The sequence below is a fragment of the Oncorhynchus mykiss genome, chromosome 1 (assembly GCF_013265735.2).
Source record: "Oncorhynchus mykiss isolate Arlee chromosome 1, USDA_OmykA_1.1, whole genome shotgun sequence".
Lineage (NCBI taxonomy): Eukaryota > Metazoa > Chordata > Actinopteri > Salmoniformes > Salmonidae > Oncorhynchus > Oncorhynchus mykiss.
The window spans coordinates 9,725,218-9,741,005 of record NC_048565.1 but is presented as its reverse complement, the minus strand read 5'-3'; the positions used below and the strand labels follow the sequence as shown (position 1 = coordinate 9,741,005).

At 41.5% G+C, this 15,788-nt stretch overlaps 3 protein-coding genes across 7 annotated transcripts in view; 1 reads left to right on the top strand and 2 right to left on the bottom strand.

Moving 5' to 3' along the window:
- Positions 1-15,788, top strand: part of LOC110530072 (protein ANKUB1-like) — a 99,721-nt gene that overhangs the window by 47,697 nt on the left and 36,236 nt on the right. Inside the window, exon 2 of one of the 3 annotated variants that reach the window (XR_005034851.1) lies at positions 12,781-13,354. The exons of 1 other annotated variant lie outside the window; for it this stretch is intronic. The gene's annotated coding sequence lies outside the window, so the exon portion shown is untranslated. Of the gene's footprint in view, positions 1-12,780; positions 13,355-15,788 lie in introns of those variants that run through there. One more of the 3 variants, XR_005034834.1, reaches the window with a different exon arrangement.
- On the bottom strand, positions 3,206-10,002 carry LOC118937403. Its single transcript, XM_036936416.1, has 5 exons — positions 9,976-10,002; positions 9,435-9,856; positions 4,026-7,804; positions 3,774-3,861; positions 3,206-3,644 (listed from the first exon to the last, which is right to left on the bottom strand). The coding sequence occupies exons 2-3, from the start codon at positions 9,791-9,793 to the stop codon at positions 5,848-5,850; spliced, it is 2,316 nt and encodes a 771-aa protein (XP_036792311.1). The 5' UTR covers positions 9,794-9,856; positions 9,976-10,002; the 3' UTR covers positions 3,206-3,644; positions 3,774-3,861; positions 4,026-5,847.
- The window catches only part of LOC118937357, a 29,501-nt gene continuing 28,195 nt past the window's right edge, over positions 14,483-15,788 (bottom strand). The window contains exons 7-8 of one of the 3 annotated variants that reach the window (XM_036935638.1): positions 15,548-15,635; positions 14,483-15,207 (exon numbers count right to left, since the gene is read on the bottom strand). In XM_036935638.1, the coding sequence (XP_036791533.1) occupies positions 15,032-15,207; positions 15,548-15,635 (264 nt within the window). In that variant the 3' untranslated portion in view covers positions 14,483-15,031. The remainder of the gene's footprint in view (positions 15,208-15,547; positions 15,636-15,788) is intronic. The other 2 variants (XM_036935532.1, XM_036935597.1) reach the window with 2 other exon arrangements.

The following is a 15,788-nucleotide window of genomic DNA, read 5'->3' as shown; positions in this document are numbered from 1 at the left end:
TAGGCCAATGAACTCCATAGTTTTAGTTATAGTCGTAGTTTTTCCAGGACAGCTACACCACCCGATGTTACAGGAAGGCCATAAAGATCATCAAGGACAACAACCACCCGAGCCACTGCCTGTTCACCCCGCTATCATCCAGAAGGCGAGGTCAGTACAGGTGCATCAAAGCAGGGACCGAGTGACTGAAAAACAGCTTCTATCTCAAGGCCATCAGACTGTTAAACAGCCACCACTAACATTGAGTGGCTGCTGCCAACACACTGACACTGACTCAACTCCAGCCACTTTAATAATGGGAATTGATGGGAAATGATGTAAAATATATCACTAGCCACTTTAAACAATGCTACCTAATATAATGTTTACATACCCTACATTATTCATCTCATATGTATACGTATATACTGTACTCTATATCATCTACTGCATCCTTATGTAATACATGTATCACTAGCCACTTTAACTATGCCACTTTTTTTACATACTCATCTCATATGTATATACTGTACTCAATACCATCTACTGTATCTTGCCTATGCTGCTCTGTACCATCACTCATTCATATATCTTTATGTACATATTCTTTATCCCCTTACACTGTGTATAAGACAGTAGTTTTGGAATTGTTAGTTAGATTACTTGTTGGTTATTACTGCATTGTCGGAACTAGAAGCACAAGCATTTCGCTACACTCGCATTAACATCTGCTAACCATGTGTATGTGACAAATAAAATTTGATTTGATTTGATTAGATTTTAATCAGAGTTTATAATAAGGAAGGGGAATTCTGTAACAGTTTATGACATCAAAGGTATGGCAGCTATGGAGAATCATTTTCAAAACAATGTCCAAAACGGGAAATCATTGGATGTGATTCATTCGATTCTATGCAAATTCATATTTGAGGACTGACATGGAAGCAACCATTACACAACCCTGAACTCAATAACCCCACCCCAGTTTCAGAAGAGATATCAAACCATATCTGGTCATATTGTATTACATACACCCAGGCTGTGCCTGGACAGTGATGGATGGCTATATGGAGCATCCTTGTCCATCATGTTCAGTGTGTTAGTGCTCTCACCACAGCGAGGCAGCAGAGTACCAGTTGAGGTAGGTGCAGGCAGAGCGTAGTAATTAAAGGCAGTGGTAGCCTATCCATCCCCATATCAACACCTCATGACACGCGCTCACACTCCCCCATTTACCACAACTTCCAAACTAACTGGACCTAAAACAATGTGTAACTTCGTGGCCATTCCAAGTCAGGATCACACCTAATACCAAATAGCTAAAGAGGATAAACCACAAATAAATTCATGTTTCCTAAAACAATGTGTAACTTCGTGGCCATTCCAAGTCAGGATCACACCTAATACCAAATAGCTAAAGAGGATAAACCACAAATAAATTCATGTTTTGTAGGGGGGAGTTGACGATTATGTGGTGGTTGTTTCACTATCGATGATGAAATTGCATTAAATCAAAAGAGTCAGACCCAATGATTTACTGTTCGTAAGGACAGAGTGACTAGTAATATTGAACATTAAGTCAAAATGTAGCTAGGGGAGTTCAAGATCCAAGATCACATTTTCTTTCTATGGATTAGCCCATCAGTCAAGTGTTGGTTGTCCAGTAAAAAACTCAAACTTCGAATTAAGATTATCAATCCGATTCTGTGATCAATGTGAATCTGTGAACAGTCTTGTGAATCTTTACTAGAGTCCCCATTAGCTAACGCTATAACGTTAGCTAATCTTCCTGTGGTCCAACACCAATTGATAAGACATTACAAACAATTACAAAGGAAGACTTTACAAACATTTAACAAGTAGACAATACAGACAATTAAAATACCTGACATTTAACATTCAGTTGATGCTTTGTAGGTGATGCAATAGCTGTAAACTATAGAGCTCGTGGCCAAGGTGAGTTAAGTGGCTAGAGTGGTTTCCTGTATGCCCATGCTGCACATAGCCCACCCCAATGCACTAGTTAGCCTAGTAAACAAGCCTATACACCGCGGGTAAATTGCCACTATTCACTGTTACAGTGGTCAGAGATCACAGCCAGAAGCCTACCACCACCAACGGGCTACAACTGTTCAGTATTGTTGTCTAATTTATGGACATCGTCTATGTGACTTTTTTTTAAATTATCAAGTAGGCCCAACACAGTTTCAGAAGATGTAGGTACATTTGACCAATATTCATGTATCCATTTTTCAGTTAGCATGGTCATGTTTCCTTTCACGTGAGAAATATTAACCAAAGCATCATTTTCCCTTGCTTATCTCCTTCAAAATACTGCAAGCTACAGAGCTATATAAATAATGACTGTATTGGCATGATTCCATACCTTATTATTGACTTCAATTGGAGGTGCAATTCACTCCTTTTGACGAGTAGGTTTGGTCCTCATTTCCAGAGCAAATGTGCAACAGTTCTACACACACATATTTAACTGTCTGTTTTCATTACATCATCAGCTACCTTTGTTACATCACAAAGCCAGCTGGCTAAATCTGGCACATTTACAGAAATACAGTAGATTGTCCCTGTCAAATACATTTGATAAAAAATAAATGTCCAAAACAAACAGTGGTGGAAAAAGTCCTCAATCAGTCAGTTGTAAACAGTATGACTCAAGTAAATGTGAAAGTTGCCCAGTAAAATACTACTTGGGAAGTATTTGGTTTGAAATATTCTCAAGTATCAAAAGTAAAAATAATTTTAAAAATTAAGCAAAGCAGACAACACAATTGTATTGCTTTTTTTGAATGTAAGAATAGCCAGGGGCACACTCCAACACTTAGACATAATTTATAAACTAAGCATTTGTGTTTATTGAGTCTGCCAGATCAGAGGTAGGGGATGTTCTCTTGATAAGTGTGTGAATTGGACCATTTTCCTGTCATACAAAGCATTCAAAATGTACTTTTGGGTATCAGGGAAAGTGGATGGAGTCAAAAGTACATTTTTGTCCTTTATGAATGTACTGAAGTTGTCAAAAATATAAATAGTTAAAGTACAGATACCCCCAAAACGATTTAAATCATTTTTACTTAAGTACTTTGCACCACTGAAAACAAACCTTTTCTAGTGTCTCTATATCACTGGCTTATCATCACCTAGATTGCCCACCCTAGTCACACCCTGACCTAACCAACCACTTTGCCTGTTTGACGGTTAGTCTGAGGGCATAGCAGGATTTCATATAAGTGTCTGGATTAGTGTCCCGCTCCTTGAAAGAAGCAGCTCTAGCCTTTAGCGCGGTGTGGATGTTGCCTGTAATCCATGGCTTCTGTCGGGGATATGTACATACGGTCACTGTGGGCACGACGTTGTCGATCCACTTATTGATGTAGCCTGTGACTGAGGTGGTATACTCCTCAATGCATGTGGATGAATCGCAGAACATATTACAGTCTGTGCTAGCAAAACAGTCAACATATGACAACAAATGAATGCAATCTCATTTAATGAGGAAAATTATCTTGGGTTGGAGAGGCTTCTAGTGATGGCTCTATACATTCTGGTGAAAAGGGAGGGTTTGCGACTCTTCTCTTCAGGTGGGAAGAAATATGCGATGTCATTTCCCTCTGGAGCAAAGGAGCCATGAGAATTTGTCCTCGACTCTGCAAAGAAAGACCATCCAGTATGTCATGGGTAACAATTCAGAGCAGAGTGCAATGTCTTTCCAAATGAATTAGTTGAACGCTAAAGTAATAATATCTTAGTCTTGAATGAGCAGCAGCAGGGCTTACCTGTAAAGTACACAGTAGGGGAAGTGTTCTGAGGCTGGTACTCCATAGACTTTTGAGGACAGTGGTCCTTTCTAACTTTCTTGGAACACTGTTTGGTGGGAAAAGGCACATTAAAACAAACTGTTATATATCTTAAAGTACAGTATATCAACTGGAAAAAGGCAATACAATGCTAAAATACTGAATTATATAAACAAATAATATCTCATACTATCAAAAGCAGTGTTATTCATGAAAAATCTGTACTTGTACCTTTATGTTAAAGCATATCTTGCTGAACATGGTTTTCTTGCTTTTCTTGGACTTGAAGATGGGGATCTGCTCTCCAGTACTGCTGGTGCTATCCCTTACCAAATCCAACATCCCTTCTACAATGTCTCTGGTGGCCATGCTGGTACTGGACTCAAAATAACATTTGGCATTGGCTTTGGTGATCATTTGATGACTTGAGCCAACTGATAAGGCATCCATCATTTTGTTGACCATGACCTTCGTGAGCTGATTCATTGTGTCAGTATCCTCTGGCTTGCTCTGATTGAGCTGGATAGGAAAGACCATGCAAGTAGAGGTGCTTGGTTCATTCTGGACTGAAACATCAATGTTGATATTTTCATACTCATCTAACCACTGTTTTAGGAAGCCCTTCACTGTCTATTCAGCAAATATCTGGAGAAGCTGAGAGGAGAGCTTCCTGGATATGGCACATTGTTCCTTTCCCCATTTCAGCCTTGAAAGAATGGAGTCTGAAGCACTTCTGGCTGCTGCCAATGTTAAGACCTGTGGAGTGCTGTGGCTGTCCTGAAGGGCTATCACTTTATCCACAAATTCATGACTGAAAATGTGGATGGTCCCAGTGGAAATTATTTTTCTCAATTTCCTAACAGCAGATCTGAGGTTGTCAGGATGAGAAGCACCCTGTCCATCTTCCTGTGTGTTCTCAACACTTTCCACCATTTCGTCCACTACCACCCCAGCAGCTTGTCTGACTTTGTCCACAAAGGTTGGGGGAAGTAAGTTCTCTGTGTGAAACAAGTCCTGAATGATCATGTTTCTTACAATGGGAAAGTCACTCTGAGCAGATAATTCAGTGGGGATGGGAGTACCGGGCAAGGTGAAGTCCCATTCTGACTGCTTTGATTTTGAAGTAGGTGTTAGAGAGGTGGAGGAGCGTGAAGAAGAGGTATTTCTTGTATTTTGGCTGTCAGCACTCCTACAACGGATCGTGCCAATATCCTCCAGCATGGATCCTGAGAGCTTAGTGGTTTTAGGTAGTAATTTGTGCGGAATGTCCACACAGGCATCGTTTCCACCAGGTGTAACACTGCTCTGGTTGACCTCAAGATGGCAGAGACTTGCTCTTTGTGAAGCAGGACTGCTTTGATATGTAAATATTTGGATTGAACCAAGTGTTGTGTCTGATCTTTGAAGATCTTTTCTGAGAAACTCCGTAATCTTACTTTGCAGACTGTAGTAGATGTTACGAGCAACAGACCAGATTATTTTCTCAGAAACCTGTCCAGTGGTGAGCAGGGAGGTTCCAGATACCATGTCAGATGATTGGGTTTTCTGGGTGATCTCCTGCAGATCTTTCACTATGGTTTGTATAATATCAGTAGATGTGGTGGATGTATATACAGACTGGAGGTACTTATCTGTTGTACCTTCCTCCACAATGTTAAATGATCTAGAGAGGACCTCACTCACTCCTTTCTCAGCTTTGGTTTGGAACGCATGACTAGAAAGTTTTTGGAGGCTCTTTGTTGAAAGACTGTGGGAAGATGCAATGCCTTTGGAGGCAGCCGTGCTGCAATCTAGACTTACTGGAGAGGTTCGCTCAGGAGAACCTTGGAGACGTTCAAACATGTCTTCACATGGTGTTGGGGACCTTGACAAGGAGATGTCCTTCAGCTGAGACAGAACACCACCTACCAATATGTTGACCTCAAGGGACATATCAGATATTTTCTTTCCTACTGTGGAGAAGCAAGGTGCATTTGATGTCTGATCCTCACATGAGGTCAAGATTGTTGAAATGACCTGTTTGGTACTATTGTTCATTAGACCCTCTTCTGTTTCAGTCCAGAGAAGTTTTGAACTCTCTGACACCCATGTGTAGAGTCACTTCCTGGTTCAAACTGGGCAAGTGAGGCACACTCTTACTAGCTTGCGTCAAGCTCTGGCTTGCCAAACCAAGGTACTCCTTAGTCACAAGATGTCCAGAGTCCTCTGTGGGTGTATGGCTAGACATTCTTCTCTGCACGTCTGATCTCCGCCGGTGAATGGTGAAGCCCTTTAATGTCTTCTGAATATTGTTATATAAACTAGTGGTAGCAGACCAGATCCTGCTCTGTAGCTTTTGTGCATTTTCCTGGAGGTCAGGTTCTCTCTCCTCTACTTCTGCAGGTTGCGCCGAGCTCTGCAGGTCTTCCACAAATGTGTCAATGATGCCAAAGGCAGCAGAATCCGCACAAATATCCTTTGACAAGGTTCTCTGGTTTTGAACGGAACAAGACCTGGATGCTACAGAATAAGCAGGCTGTGCACTCGGTAAGCTACTGTTGGACTTTTTAACTAGGAACTCACTCACTGCTTGAGTGGTGTCTCTCTTGAATTCCTCACTTGAGAGTTTTTTCATGCAATCTAACAGACTGGTCAAAGAAGCTGTGGCCTTACTTCTGCTGTCCTCAATTTGAGAGGGGACCTCAGATACTATTGGTGATGAGGCCCTGGAATGGGAGTATTCCCCATGCTGAGCCAGAACACCCTCTACAAATTGTTGTCTCTCAATAGAGAAGCCTGATCCTTTTTCTCCAACAGTGTACAGGGCGTCCTCCTTTGACATCTCAGTGTTGTACAATCCCAGAAGCTCTGAAATGACTTCTTTGGTGCAAGTTGTCAGAAGGAGCTTGCTTTCTTCTGACTCAGTTTGTGCCCAAATTAGTTTTGAGCTCTCACTTAGGCCTCTTTGTAAAGTAACTTCACCAGTGGACTCTGGCAACTGAGGCTCACTCTTACTGGGCCTATATTTCATGTCTAAGCAAGGAAGTGGAACTGTCTCCTTAAACTCAGCATTTGTGATGTTATCATCAGATGTGACAATGCTCTTTAAGGCACATCGCTGAAGCTTGCCGAAATAATCTTTCAAGTTGTTTTGGATGCTGTGGTAAATGTGAACAGCAGCAGACCAGGCACTCTTCTGTTGGGGACTCTCAGATTCAGCCAAGGACTTCATATCTGACACGAAAGTCTTAACAACTACTGACGCTGCTGAGCCCACTGGGTGAATTGACTCTGTCTTTACAATGCCAGACAATGTTTGACCTGATACAGCACCTGTTAACTCAGACTGAACGACTGAACTAGGAAAGCTCAAACTACTGACTTTTTTGGCAAGAACTCCACTCACTGCTTGTATTGCTGATGTTTGAAACTCCCGGCTGGAGAGTTTTTGGATGCTCTTAGATGTGAGCGTGCAGGAAGAACCAGATTCACCAATGTTGTAGCTGCTCTCGTATTTCCTTATCAGGGCATCAAGATCGTCAATGAAGCCAACATGCGATGCCAAAAACGTGATCTTGTCCTTCAGATCTTTCAGCAAATTCTGTTCGTTCTCGTCAACAAAAGCCACCATTGTGTCAGAGATCATGGTCATGACTTGCCCTGTTAGACTCTTGCTCTCTTGGTCAACTTTTTCAAGTTTAGCAGCCAGCTCTCTCACCATGCTCTCAGTCACCTTGGTCTGTGAGTCTCCCCTTACCGGTGTCACTTGAGAGGTTTGGCTAGCGGAGGCACTCTTAACGACCACTGATACGGCCGACTTGACATCTTTAATCACTTCTGCCATTACAGCAGGGGTCATCTTCGGAGAGCCTGCACTTCCAGATGGAGAATTGGACATGCATGCAAGTTTGGAGAGAGAACCTTGCAGGCTGTCCTGCACACAGGTGACGAGGGTGTCCTCTGAGACACCTAAGAGGACTTGTAGCGAGTCAGAGTTGGTTGTCTTCTTCTGCACATCAGACAGAGAGGTTCTTGAAAAAAAAAAACAGAAATCATCACAGTCAAACAAATAATATGTAATGCTGTGAGGAACGTTGCTCTGGTGGAGGTGTGTCAACCACATCTAATGATAAAAAATAATAATTTATTCAACTTCTATAGTTCTTTTCATTACAGAAAGATAAATGAGAAAAGCCTTTAAAGCCTTTAAACAGCTTGGAAAATTCCAGAAAAGGATGTCATGGCTTTAGAAGCTTATGTTAGGCTAATTGACATTATTTGAGTCTGTGGATGTATTTCATGGCCAACCTTCAAACTCAGTGCCTCTTCGCTTGACATCATGAGAAAATCAAAAGAAATCAGCCAAGACCTCAGAAAAATAATTGGTTCATCCTTGGGAGCAATTTCCAAATGGCTGAAGGTACCACGTTCATCTGTACAAACAATACCACGCAGCCGTCATACACTCAGGAAGGAGACGCGTTCTGTCTCCTAGAGATGAACGTACTTGGGTGCGAAAAGTGCAAATCAATCCCAGAACAACAGCAATGGACCGTGTGAAGATGCTGGAGGAAACAGGTACAAAAGTATCTATATCCACAGTAAAACGAGTCCTATATCGACATTACCTGAAAGGCCGCTCAGCAGGGAAGAAGCCACTGCTCCGGAAGCCGCCATAAAAAACCCAGACTACGGTTTGCAACTGCACATGGGGACAAAGATCGTACTTTTTGGAGAAATGTCCTCTGGTCTGATGAAATCAAAATAGAACTGTTTGGGCATAATGACCATCATTATGTTTGGAGGAAAAGGGTGAGGCTTGCAAGCCAAAGAACACCATCCCAACCGTGAAGCACGGGGGTAGCAGAATCATGTTGTGGGGGTGCTTTGCTGCAGGAGGGTCTAGTGCACTTCACAAAATAGATAGCATAATGAGGATGGAAAATAATGTGGATATATTGAAGCAACATCTCAAGACTTCAGTCAGGAAGTTAAAGCTTGGTCGCAAATGGGTCTTCCAAATGGACATGACCCCAAGCATACTTCCAAAGTTGTGGCAAAATGACTTAAGAACAACAAAGTCAAGGTATTGGAGTGACCATCACAAAGCCCTGACCTCAATCCTATAGAACATTTGTGGGCAGAACTGAAAAAGCTTGTGCGAGCAAGGAGGCCTACAAACCTGACTCAGTCATACCAGCTCTGTCAGGAGGAATGGGCCAAAATACTCCCAACTTATTGTGGGAAGCTTGTGGAAGGCTACCCAAAACATTTGACCCAAGTTAAACAATTTAAAGGCAATGCTACCAAATACTATTTGAGTGTATGTAAACTTCTGACCCACTGGGAATGTGAAGAAAGAAATAAAAGCTGAAATAAATTATTCTTTCTTCTTCTATTATTCTGACATTTCACATTCTTAAAATAAAGTCGTGATTTTAACTGACCTAAAACAGGGGAATTTTACTAGGATTAAATGTCAGGAATTGTGAAAAACTGAGTTTAAATGTACTTGGCTAAGGTGTATGTAAACTCAGAATTCAACTTTATATGGCCATATCTATCCTCTAAAAAAAAAAAGTGAAATTGCTATAAACATCAAATACTGTTTAAGGACAATCATAAATAAAAGGCAGTATTGAAGAATGGTTACAGACATACCTCATGGCTGGCTTGGGCAATGGTTTTGGGCAGTAGCTTCCACTGCCCAGACTGCCCATCTCCTTAGTCAGGTACATCTCCTTGAACTTAAGTTGTTGTGATTCCTGCTCTTCTTCCTCTTCCTGATCCATACAGTTGGAGGAAGGGTAGGGAGTCGGGATGCGAAAGCTATTGTAAGACTTTCGACTGCCTGGCCTCTTAGGTACACCAGCCTCAGTAAATCTCACGCGGGACTTGGTGTTAACCTTATCGTCTAACAGACTGGTGAGTGACGCTGTGAGAGATCTCTGTGACAATGGAGAGGAGGCAGCATCTTGGATGCCCAGTAGTTCGTAAAGACCTGGGATGATGATCTGCATCAGCTTGTCCGATAAAAACTGGACAATCCTCAGACACAAGCCGGCAAGCTGTTGTTTTGTCAGCTGTATTCCAGAAACAGAAGAAGTGTTTTAAAATGTTGCATAGTGCGTCTTTCAAAAGCTTATGAACAAGGCTAAACATTCAGTGATCATTGTATTCTAAATAAGCTTTCAGATCTTACCGGGTCAGAAATGCCATTACGAATCCTACTCCATTGCCTGAAAATGATTCATATGAATTATTCATATTAATAGTATTAATATTGTCAGAAATGTCGGTCAGTAGAGTCATCAGATTAAACAGTATTTTACACATGCTTTGTAGCAATTGTTTTGACAACATTGTGGTGTGATGTAACTTTTTCCGCAATGGAAATGTAGTTGATGAATCTGCTTTCATACAATCCTTTACAGGTTTGATAGTAGTACTGTACCAAAGAAAATAGAACATACTCCTCAGTTAGGTTCTGCAGGAAGTTGATAATCAGTGAAAAAAACTCGCACTGTTGAGGCTCTCTTCTTCTGTGGTTTCCACAGTGCTGGTTTGCTTCTGGTAGAAATAAACATTATGAGTCTCAAATAATGGCACCAACAGAGTCAAACTTAACATATACAACAAATATCATACTGAAAGAACTTATGAACCGTTAGAGTGTGGAGGAGCATTGGCAACGTTGGACAAATTTAAACAACTGAAACACAACAGAGATGGTTGTGGTACGTCAACATTGCCAATGATAGCATCACTATAACATTTTATTGGATTAATGTTGTAATATGAAATGACAAGGTCAATTTACCATCTCATTGACAGCTTCAGAGGTCAGGTGGTCATCCACCACACAGACAGGCAGGTCTAGAGACTGGGACAAGGCTCTATGGTCATAACCAGGAGAGAATGGAAACATCAGAGCAGTCCCAATGGCAGAATCTAACCACTGTCTTCATGTCAAAGACTCACTTAGTAGTTAATACATCGGTTCAAATAGATCGGCTGGGGACTTGACCCTACAAATGACTCCATGAATGACGCCTGACCTGCCCCATAACAAGTTCTTTCTTAGTAGTCTCTCTCTCTCTTAAACTCCACACAAATATCTAACTGGACAGAGTGTAAGTGGCCTTACCTGACTCTCTCAGTGTCAGAAACATCATAGTCTTGTTGTTCTATGTCCTCCAGGGACATCTCAGCTACAGCAGATGGGGCAAAGCCCGGGATGATCTCTCAAACTGAAAATAATGACTGTTTATGTGAACTGAACCATTTACAGTGGCTTGCGAAAGTATTCACCCCCCTTGGCATTTTCCCTATTTTGTTGCCTTATAACCTGGAATTAAAATAGATTTTTGCACTGTCAACTGTGGGACCTTAGGTATGTGCCTTTCCAAATCATGTCCAATCAATTGAATTTACCCCAGGTGGACTCCAATCATGTTGTAGAAATACCTCAAGGATGATCAAGGGAAACAGGACGCACCGGAGCTCAATTTCGAGTCTCATAGCAAAGGGTTTGAATACTTATGTAAATAAGGTATTTCTGTTTTTTTCCGTTTTAATTTGCAAAAATTTCTAAAAAACAGTTTTTGCTTTGTCATTATGGGATATTGTGTGTAGATTGATGAGGAAAATGTTGTATGTAATCCATTTTAGAATAAGGCTATAACGTAAAAAATGAAATGTGTAAAAAGTCAAGGGGTCTGAATACTTTCCAAATGCACTGAAGCAGTCTATAAGATATATCTTATTACAGTTTAGGCCTACCTTGTTATTTTATTCCATCTGGCAATATCATATTAATGGATTAAATCTATTTAGTTTGTTTTGTTGCTAGTATTTTTATTAATTGTTTGAAAACACAAGTATTATCTACTTTCTGAAGGACAGCCAAGTTGATAGGCAACATAGAACCTACAAACAATTATGACATCATTGGAACACATGCACGTGTCACAAACACCTTTAGCCCAAAAAAGCAGTGTAGCAGTGCTGCCCAAGCTGGGGGCGATACACTTTTATTAGGCTTTTATTCAGATTCACAAACAATGCTCTACTTGAAGTCAATGAGTAAACATGTAGCAACATGGCTGAGCTTTAACGTGTAAGTAGAAGTTGACACTAACCATATGTATAATCCTAAAATGCTTGCCCTAAATACCAGTCTAGAACCCAGGTATGTCTCCTGCTATTTATAGTATATTTAAAGTACATCTTATTACAGTTTAGGCCTATCTTATTATTTTCTTCCATCTAGCAATATCATTTTAAGGGCAAATACACACACGTGTTGTAGGCCAATGAACTCCATAGTTTTAATCAGAGTTTATAATAAGGAAGGGGAATTCTGTAACACTTTATGACATCAAAGGTATGGCAGCTATGGAGAATCATTTTCAAAACAATGTCCAAAGCGGGAAATCATTGGATGTGATTCATTCGATTCTATGCAATTTCATCTTTGAGGACTGACATGGAAGCAACCATTACACAACCCTGAACTCAATAACCCCACCCCAGTTTCAGAAGAGATATCAAACCATATCTGGTCATATTGTATTACATACACCCAGGCTGTGCCTGGACAGTGATGGATGGCTATATGGAGCATCCTTGTCCATCATGTTCAGTGTGTTAGTGCTCTCACCACAGAGAGGCAGCAGCCTCCACTGAGCAGCTCAGCAGCCTCCACTGAGCAGCTCAGCAGCAGCCTCCACTGAGCAGCTCAGCAGCCTCCACTGAGCAGCTCAGCAGCCTCCACTGAGCAGCTCAGCAGCCTCAGCAGCCTCCATTGATATATACTTATACTGTATTGCAATGCTTCTGGTCACTTGCACACTATGATTTGTCTATTTGTTTTGGGATTTGTGTGTTGGCCTGTTTTGAAATAGTTTGATAATAACCTACTACTTTGACCTAATGCACTTCATCAATGATGGTGGTTGTATTGTTTGGGATTTGTACTGATAAGCATCATGTTGTCTTACTCTAGGGAACTTTCCAGCAAATGTGGATCTCAAAACAGGAGTACGAAGAGGGCGGGAAGCAGTGCGTAGACAGGAAGTGCCCTTGATCGACCACCAACAGCATCTGCTGCCTCCAGAACTCACAATAACATGTCTAGTTTAACCTTTTACTGTGAGCTCAGGAACACCCAAGGACGGTAGTTCTGTCGATTTAAAAAAAGTTTTTTTCAAACTGGATAATGGAATCTGCCTTTATAATTTTTTGTAGAAAACATGAACTATAACGAACCGTGTCACATATTCCATTGCTATGAAAAGGGTGAAAGGCTGAGTTCCTTTTGACTCCATCTTCAGTATGCCATTTTCAGTTTGTTTATGGACCTTATATTCTGATCTCAACCTTGTTGACAGGTAAGAAACACTTGGTTAGTGTATGTGTCTTATCCAATGGGTTGTCAGGTGAACGTTGAAGATGCTTCTTGGAGGTGATCTAATGATGTCATTGAATCGCTGTCACTGAGTTGCTCACTGGACAAAACAATTATTCACTGAAAATTAAATCTGTCTTTCATTTCACTTATGTTGATACTTGATTGGCTATTTGCTGTCTTTTGAAAATACAAAAATAAATATACCTGTTTTATGAAGCACTTGTAGACATTCATTTTTTCAAAATCATATTTTCAGCAAAACAGATACATACGTTTACAATATGACATCAAATCAAAATAAAATAAAGTAAGTGATATGTAAATGATTGGCAAAAGGCTCCAACCACCCAAGTCATAGACTGTTCACTCTGCTACCACACGGCAAGCGATATGAGAGCACCAAGTCTGGGACAAAAGGCTCCTTAACAGCTTCTACCTCCAAGTCAGACTGCTGAACAGCTTCTACCCCCAAGTCATTAGACTGCTGAACAGCTTCTACCCCCAAGTCAGACTGCTGAACAGCTTCTACCCCCAAGTCATTAGACTGCTGAACAGCTTCTACCCCCAAGTCATTAGACTGCTGAACAGCTTCTACCTCCAAGCCATTAGACTGCTGAACAGCTTCCACCCCCAAGTCATTAGACTGCTGAACAGCTTCTACCCCCAAGTCATTAGACTGCTGAACAGCTTCTACCCCCAAGTCATTAGACTGCTGAACAGCTTCTACCTCCAAGCCATTAGACTGCTGAACAGCTTCCACCCCCAAGTCATTAGACTGCTGAACAGCTTCTACCCCCAAGTCATTAGACTGCTGAACAGCTTCTACCCCCAAGGCATTAGACTGCTGAACAGCTTCCACCCCCAAGTCATTAGACTGCTGAACAGCTTCTACCTCCAAGCCATTAGACTGCTGAACAGCTTCCACCCCCAAGTCATTAGACTGCTGAACAGCTTCTACCCCCAAGTCATTAGACTGCTGAACAGCTTCTACCCCCAAGGCATTAGACTGCTGAACAGCTTCTACCCCCAAGTCATTAGACTGCTGAACAGCTTCCACCCCCAACTCGTTAGACTGCTGAACAGCTTCTACCCCCAAGTCATTAGACTGCTGAACAGCTTCTACCCCCAAGTCATTAGACTGCTGAACAGCTTCTACCTCCAAGTCATTAGACTGCTGAACAGCTTCCACCCCCAACTCATTAGACTGCTGAACAGCTTCTACCCCCAAGTCATTAGACTGCTGAACAGCTTCTACCCCCAAGTCATTAGACTGCTGAACAGCTTCTACCCCCAAGCCATTAGACTGCTGAACAGCTTCTACCCCCAAGTCATTAGACTGCTGAACAGCTTCTACCCCCAAGCCATCAGACTGATGAACGTTAATTAAATGGCCACCTGCACTATTTGCATTGACCCCCTTGGTTATTGATGTATTTTTCTAATTGTTTTCCACTGACTCTCTTGAATTGGCTCGATGCACACTCACTACACTCTACCCACACATTCACTGTGACACTGACCGACTTTCACACTAGCTGCTGCTACTGTGTTTATTATCTATCCTGATTGCCTAGTCACTTTTACCCTTACCTACATGTACATACTGTATTACCTCAACTACCTCCCACCCATGCACATTGACTCGGTACTGGTACTCCTTGTATATAGCCTTGTTATTGTTATTGTGTTACTATTTAGAAAATATTTTCTTACTTTTTAACTCTGCATTGTTGGGAATGGGCTCGTAATAAAGCATCTCACAGTTGTTTTCGGCGTATGTGACCAATACGATTAGATTCTCATCTGAACAAATGAATGCTCTCGTTGTTTATCATGAGGAATTTAATTAAATAAATTTGGTTTTCCTTGAAGATTTGAATGGGCTGAGAAAGCCTTTCGTGATGGATCTAGACAATCTGGTGAAAAGGGAGGGTTTGCGACTCTTCTCTTCAAGTGGGAAGGACGATGCGATATCATAAATTCCCTCTGGAGAAAAGGAGCCATGAGATGTTGTCATCGTTTCTGCAACGAAAGACCATCCAGCATGCCATCAATTTACATTTTTACTCATTTATCAGACACTCTTATCCAGAGAGACTACAAGGAGCAATTAGGATTTGGTGCCTTGCTCAAGAGCACATTGACAGATTTTGCCTCGTGAACTCAGGGATTCTGAACCAGCAACCTATCGGTTACTGGCCCAACCTCTTAACCCACTAGGCTACCACCCAGCCCACAGTACAGTATGTCATAGGTAACAACTCAGAGGAGTACAATGTCTTTCCAAATGAATTAGTGGAATGGTAAAGGGATAATGTCTCAGTCTTGACTGAGCAGCAGCCTAAACAGCAGCAGGGCTTACCTGTAAAGTACACAGTAGGGGAAATGTTCTGAGGCTGGTACTCCAGAGACTCTTGAGGACAGAGGTTCTTACTAACTTTCTTGGAACCCTGCTTGGTGGGAAAAGGCACATTAAAACAAACGGAAATGTTTTCGATATCTTAAAGTACAGCATATCAACTGCAAAGAAGCAGTGCAATGCCATGACACAAAGAATCATATAAAAGGTCAACAGCAGTGTTATTCATGAAAGATGTATGTGT

What these genes read in the sequence shown, in the direction of transcription:
- LOC118937403 (XM_036936416.1), bottom strand. Translation starts at nt 9,793, where the DNA reads ATGCAGATCATCATCCCAGGTCTTTACGAACTACTGGGCATCCAAGAT. An exon ending in TTGCCCAAGCCAGCCATGAG is followed by an intron (nt 7,805 to 9,434) that starts GTATGTCTGTAA and finishes TTTTTTTTCAAG; the next exon opens with AACCTCTCTGTCTGATGTGC.